At 37.3% G+C, this 7500-nt stretch overlaps 1 protein-coding gene across 1 annotated transcript in view; it reads left to right on the forward strand.

The window, feature by feature from the left end:
- Nucleotides 1-6566: 6566 nt before the first annotated feature.
- The window catches only part of LOC119576808 (nuclear receptor-binding factor 2-like), an 8333-nt gene continuing 7399 nt past the window's right edge, over nt 6567-7500 (forward strand). Inside the window, 1 exon segment of the mRNA XM_037924453.1 lies at nt 6567-6632. Within this exon segment, the coding sequence (XP_037780381.1) occupies nt 6609-6632 (24 nt within the window). The 5' untranslated portion in view covers nt 6567-6608.

The following is a 7500-nucleotide window of genomic DNA, read 5'->3' on the forward strand; positions in this document are numbered from 1 at the left end:
CAGAAAGGAACTAATAGAAAACAATAAAAGAAAAATGCTAGGATAACATACCTATATTATCTTTGGCGTCAGGTAAACATAACGGTCCAGGTCCTTCGTTTGTTTACATTCATATTACGTAATGTGTGTTCTTGTTTTGTTTTTGTTTTTCGGGTGGTTTGTGTTTTGCTTGCCATCACATCATTCTTTTTTTTTTTTTGTGTGTGTGTACTTTGATTTCATTTTCACACCACTACTCTCGTAAGACCTGATGATTTCCCTTCCTTTTTCCCTCGATTATGAATTCGAAACTTTCTTTCAAAAAATAAATATATATAAAAAAAAATCAATAAAAGAAAAAGCGACCAACGATTTTCCCACTTAGCAAAAAAGTCCTATTCCTTCCAAAGGGGGTCTTCGAGCAGCACAGTCTTCGGAAAACTTTACGCCGTGCAAGTAAAGTCTAGCTCTACTGCCTGCAAAGTCTGGAAAGTCTCCCGAGGCCATTAATCAATCAAGACTGAAAAGCTCGAGACTTTCCCGCCCCCCCAAAAAAGCAGTCAATAAGATTTTGCTCTGAAGGCCTGACCGCCGCCAACAAAAGGGTGATTAGACGCGGAATTCAGAACTTCATAATGAACGCTTCAGAGGAGTTGGAGAAATTGAATCGAGAGCCTTTAAGCCCCTGGTCATTTTTATGGCGGGGCAATGAGCGCCGTTCAGTAATCAGATGGTCTGAATCGCCGTCATAAATTATTATATATATCTATATATATCTATTCTGACTGCTGTTGTTATGAAGTTCTTGTTTGACGTATCCAGACAACAGTTATATCTCGTATGATGTGGTATTTTTAACTATTGAATGCAGGAAAAATGAGTATTGATAAAAAATGAAGATAGGTAAACTAAAGCATACCAAATACAATTAGTTTCTGTATATTTACTATACATCATAATAACAGTGATATATTTGAAAAGATTTAATTTTTTCATCTTTTTCCTTTTTTAGGGGGGAGCCTCATCATTAGTATGGGCAGTTGAAAGTATCTAAATCTGCTTAAATTCAGTTTCATTCATTAGCACTGTAATATATATACCACTGTATAGAGAAGGCTCAAATAGTGGTAGCGAGTGACTGAATGCGTGTGAGTATTTCAGCGCAAATACCATCACAAAAAAAGTACTAATATGGCTAAACACCCTAATCACTCCAAATTGGACGTCCCATTAAAATCATTACTCGAAATGTTATCTCCTGGAAAACGAGTACATGGTGTACGAATCATATATCAATCCTCTATATTTTTAACCATCTTTCGCTACGTTACCCAGAGCATTAGCTATCGGCTCTCGATCAATATACTTGTTATTCGTCTTCTGAAACTACCATTTCCTTTCCATTGAATGGTCTTCTTGGAAAGATTATGATACCGCGGCATTCGAATATTGCAAAAGCTTCCCGTTAATAAGCCATAAATATCTTAGACTCAGACCGAAAGACACCAATCAGCCGCCATTATGCAGATGAAGGAAAACGGAAATCGATCTATTAGTGCGAGGGCAGACTCAATTCAATTTGCATAAGATACTTTATGCATTGGGTCGTGAAAGGCAGCCGTGTGAGGACCTTCACATATAAAGGAGGGAATATATAGGGCATTAATGTCGGAGATAAGAGAGGAGGAAGATGTACTTCCTTCAAATATGGAGAATAATGCGTTGTATTCAGTGATTCCTAATTATGGATAATTGGTGATAGCTGATTTGATTTTTGCTCGATATTGGTCCTTTAGGCTCGGATATTGATATAGATTTTCACTAATTTAGAATGAGAAATGATACTGGTTTTACAATAATTACGACAATTAAGATTCTAGTTAACGATGAGGTAAACTGAAGGGAACAAATCTATCATTATTTCAGTTAATTACCCAGAACATACATAAACATGCACTTAGAATGACGGATGGATTATACGTGTGATATGAATACAAGTACAGAAACAAACGCACGCACGCAAGCACGCACGCACGCACGCACGCACGCACACACACACACACACACACACACACACACACACACACACACACACACACACACACATATATATATATATATATATATTATATATATATATATATAATATATATATATATATATATATATATATATATATGTGTGTGTGTGTGTGTGTGTGTGTGTGTGTGTGTGTGTGTGTGTGTGTGTGTATATTTTTTTTTTCTATTGCTCTGTCTTACGAACGTATCCTTTGAAGCATCCATTTTCTCCATGACTCTGTTCACTCACTTTTACGCGGAACTGAGGGCCATTTCCTGAGATGTCCGCCATAAATACAAGGGAAAGACACACACACACACACACACACACACACACACACACACACACACACACACACACACACACACACACACACACACACACAACACACAATATATATGTGTGTGTGTGTGTGTGTGTGTGTGTGTGTGTGTGTGTGTGTGTGTGTGTGTGTGTGTGTGTGTGTGTGTGTGTGTGTGTGTGTGTGTGTGTGTGTTGTGTGTGTGTGTGTGTGTGTGTGTGTGTGTGTGTGTGTGTGTGTGTTCTTACCTTACTTAGTTCCTACTTAATTGTTTCAATACAGGAGAAGAGCAAAGTCCCGTCTGCTATATTTAGGTTACCGCATAACTTTTTAAATTGAAGCATATTTTTGGCCACGCAACGTTATTTGGAAGACTGTTCCATGCTTCAATAGTTCTTTTTGGGAAACTGAACTTTTTGACATCTTTCTCGACTCTTGTTTTGCTCTCGCCCTCCTTGTGTTCAAAATTATGAAGCCATCTTTGTCTAACTTTACGCTTCCTGTCACATAGTTGAACATCAAAATTATGTCAACCCCCTTTTTCTTCTTTCTCCTAAAAAGGATATTTGCTAAATCAAATTGTTTATTTGATATATCGCGCTTTTTCAAGTACTTCATCTCACTATTTCCGAACTATTCTTTCTAACGGCTTGCATACTACACTAGTTAACGAAACTGGTCCTTAATTTATAGGGTTTTGTTTATTGCTGATCTCATATAAGGGTGCAACACTGGCGAGTTTCCAATATTGTTATAGTTTTCCTTGTTCCTTTTGGAACATCAACAATAACAGAATTTATAGTTCTTCAGCGCTTTCCTTCACAACCCAGTTAGCTATCTCCTCCGGTCCCTCTGCTTTAGTTTTGTCTAACCCTTTCAGTAGTTCTTTTATTTCGCCCTTATGAGTGGGATATTTTCGATATTCTCATTTATATTTCTACGGTTACTTGTCATTTAAAAGTATGGGTCCTGAACAAATACGGACTGAAATTTCTCATTAAGATTTTTACACATTTCTTCCTCATTAGTGTAAACGATGTCACTGTCTTTGATGGCGCTAATTTGATCTCGACATTTAGTCTTTCTGTTTATGTAGTTAAAGAAGAGCTTTGGTTGATTTGTACATGTATTGTTATGCCATCAAAGAAACCTTTAAGGCTTCTATAATTACCTCTCTTGTAATTGTACTTATCTTTCTTTACTTACGATGAGCTTTTCCTGTAGCAGAAGGTATTTTAACTTACTACGTGATCACTTTTTCCCAGAGGAGGACAGTGCTCCATATCCCTAATGTCATCTTTACACTTTTTAAACATTAGGTCAAGAATAGACGGTCTATCTAGCCCTCTTATTCTGGTATAATTTTGGAAGAAACAAAATTCACTTATGACTTCTAGTAATTTTGCATTCCGCGAATCTGGCTGAGCTCTGGGATCGAAACTTCCCCAGTCAATTTTGCTATCAAAATCTCCTGTTACAAGAATTTCCTTTGCATTAGTTTTCGAAGGTTATAGCACTTCTTCCAGGCTATTAACGTTTCTTGAATATGTTTTTGGTAATTTCCTTGTGACCACATCAATGTATGAGGTGGCATGTACTGTACACCGTGGTTATTATTATTTTTACTCCGTTTGTTTCTACCTCAACTGCCTTTAGTTCTCTATGGGGTCTTGCTCAATATATTAATATCCTTTATAATAATTCCTTTCCTTGTTAACATTGCACCCACTCCTCCATTTCCATTTGCCTTATCTTTTCTCCAAATATTATCTCTGAGCCCTAATGTTACGTCCCTTCCACAGAGGGATCTAGTTTGGATTCAGTGATGCATTTTGCATCTGGTTCATTAATTTCAATAATTGTATCTAGTTCTAGTAACTTCGAACATAAACCATCTATATGTGTATAAAATATTTCTATATAATCTTTCGGTATTCCTTTTGGCTATTGTTTGAGTCTTCATATTTTGGTTCCGATATAACTGTTTTGCTTGGAGGCTTATCACCCTCCAAAGGATTTTTCTTCTTCTTCTTCTACAGTCCTTTGTTGGTTTTTGTTTTATTACCTCCTCCCATTTTATCTGCTGTATTTCTCTGCGATCTTTGGTCATATTTTCTCTTATCTGGATTTTCTTATATTTTTCGTGGATGGCCAGGACTTAAGCGTTCTTTATTGCATCAGTTACCATTTGCTTATTCATGAAAGTCATTGTTAAAGTTTCTTGTCCTTTTCGAATAATCCTATGAGCTATGATATTCTGCTCCGAGAATTCGGGATTTATGACCTTGAAAATAATGGCAATCAATGTCTTGTCTTTGTTGTATCGTTCAATTCCATCTTCTACAACTTTTTCTTCATGTCCCAATATGATAATGTTCTTGCTTATATCAGCCATATTAGCGATATTCCTTGCGTGTTGCACAAGGTGTGACTTAAATTTATTTTTCTTTGTCATCTCTGCAAGCTGTCTTTATTTCTTCGTTTGTGTTCTCATTGTTTTTTTTATAGTTTCGTTTACTTTCGATACATCGGCATATGTAGCTGTCATTTTTTTTTCTCTCTCCCATTATTTAAGACTGGCTGCTTGACAAATTGCTTTCAATCTGCTTAACAGTTGCCTGTACTTTGATTACTTCATCGACTTTCTCTTTCAGACTCTTTCTTCGATTTGACTACTGTTGCCAATCTTGGTTTCTACTTCCACCTTTTCCTTGAGTTCTTTGATTTTCATTTCCGACTTTCAGTATTCTCTCTCTGAATGGCTGTGTTCCTGCGTAAATCATCCACCCATTCCTTCAAACTTACGTTTTTTTTTCACATATTTTCAAACATTCTCTCTACGAGGCTGTCTACCTTTGCTTCAAGAGCCTCAATTATATCTGCTACTCGTTCACTTTATAACACAAATTATTCTTTCAACATAAACTATACACATTTACAGAACCCATGGCTAGCAGACTAGACCACCCATTGCCCGAGCTTCTCCGTATTTCACATGTTACAGCTGTACTGAACTGATGCGATGCACTGTACTCTCTCTCTCTCTCTCTCTCTCTCTCTCTCTCTCTCCTCTCTCTCTCTCTCTCTCTCTCTCTCTCTCTCTCTCTCTCTCTCTCTCTCTCTCTCTCTCTCTCTCTCTCTCTCTCTCTCTCTCTGTGTGTGTGTGTGTGTGTGTGTGTGTGTGTGTGTGTGTGTGTGTGAGGGAATGTCATGACGCCCTTGTTCTGAAATTCCTACGTTTTGCCTGGATATCTGAATCTGTGTCAGATTTATTCGCCTCTGTCCTCAATGTTATTCCATTATTGTGTATTGATTATGAAATAATTGACGTAAAAATGTCACAACGGACAAGTTCATTCTGGTAAGAATATATCCCTGTTTTATTCACGAACAGATGGATAATCAATGCGATTTAAAAGGTCGTAAATGCTGAAGTAACTTGTACATGCGTTGTAGTCTTCCGTCTTAAGGAGAGAATTGCGTCATCTGAAAAATTATACAAAATTGCTAATATAAATTGTTCCATTAATTACTGTTGTTAGATGCTATTGTTATCTTGGTTTAGAATGGCTATTATGACTCTCGTTTACTCTTTTATCAATTGTTTACTATATCATGTCTTGTGTTCTTTATCGGTCATATGAAGTTCGTTATCGAATATACACGCGATTAAAACCGGTTATTGTAAAAGTTTTTTTTTTTTTTTTAATACAGTTATGTATGAATCCCTGTTGCTTACTTTTATTTTCAAACGGTACTAAAGAGTCTATATTCTTGACCTCTTGCCACGTCTATCAGTCGTCCTTATGGATTATCTGTTGATTTGTTCCGCCAAATCTTTATGACGTCATACGCAAATCCACTCCATAAGTGTTTGGAAAATCTCGATTTCGTTATGCTCGCTCAGTGGCCCGATCAGCTGGTCCTTCCCAAAACAAATTACTTTTGGCGAAGATTTTAATATCGCGATTGTTATGTGGAAGGTACTGAGCTGGTGCATTACAATATATGATATGTTTTATTATTACTATGAATCTAGTGATAGAGATACTTCGATAGATGTCCCTGTAAGTATCAAAAATGAAGTTATATTTTCGCGTGTTTTCCGCCCACCAAGTATAAACTCGAAGGTCCTAGCGAGAGAGGATCGAAGAGCTTTCACCGCCGTTCAAGAAGATTCCGATCCTCCTTATAAAGCCTGCAACTCCCTCTGCGACCACCATCGATCCCTGAACTGTGGCGTAAATATGGGTTGGGACTGTTGGGAATGGACAACTCTCCTTTAAATCAGGTCAGTTTTTAAGGCTTTTTGTGGGCCTGATTTAGCACAGATTTCTCCCTAATCAAAGATAAGGTCCTGGGGAGGAAGGAGGAGCGAGGAGGAGAAGGAGAGATGAGCGAAAAGGGAGAAAAGGGGGAGGAGGCACGAGAGGGTGTGAGGTGTCATCATCGCCCCAAACCCCTCACAGGCCAACGTGGCTTGCATGTCATTTTCAGTGTTTGCAACATCGCTATCAACGCCTGCAACACCTTGTCTTGTTGGAGGGGGTGAGAGCCACGACATTAGGCGTGTAATCTGGGGACTGACAGAACGCAGACTTATTAGGTGGACGCGTGAACGGGAGTTATTGTTGGCCTTGATTATATTTATGTTCAAGGTTGTTTTGAGTAAAACAAAAGTTCCCTAGGTGTTGGAAGTGTATTTTTGTTGTTGATGTTTATTTGCCTTTGTGTGTTTGTTGACCATGCTGTTATTCAGCCTTAATTCCCTCAGCATATCATCATGTGTTGTTAATTAAATATTTGAAAACAAACACCTTTTTTTTCCTTGGTTCAGGTACATGCTCTGACAGCTGGATTTATGTTCTATTGCACAAATATAATATTGCAGCTGAAAATTTTCATGTTGATGAGTTTATGTATGTAATAAATATAATCATTCACAATTTCTCAGCATAGGATATTATTCATAGGATAAAAGAGACAATAAAGATACATTCAATGCATTTATATTCAAGACAAAGAAAATGTGGCAGTGAAGCCATGTTTCTTATTGTGCATCAGTGTGTTACATGAACATTCAACCATCAGAAGAATACATTATAAATAACTGATTTTGGAATCTGTAGTCAATATTCACCAAATTTCCAGGTTATAGT

Source organism: Penaeus monodon, chromosome 9 (assembly GCF_015228065.2).
Source record: "Penaeus monodon isolate SGIC_2016 chromosome 9, NSTDA_Pmon_1, whole genome shotgun sequence".
NCBI classification, from domain to species: Eukaryota; Metazoa; Arthropoda; class Malacostraca; order Decapoda; family Penaeidae; genus Penaeus; species Penaeus monodon.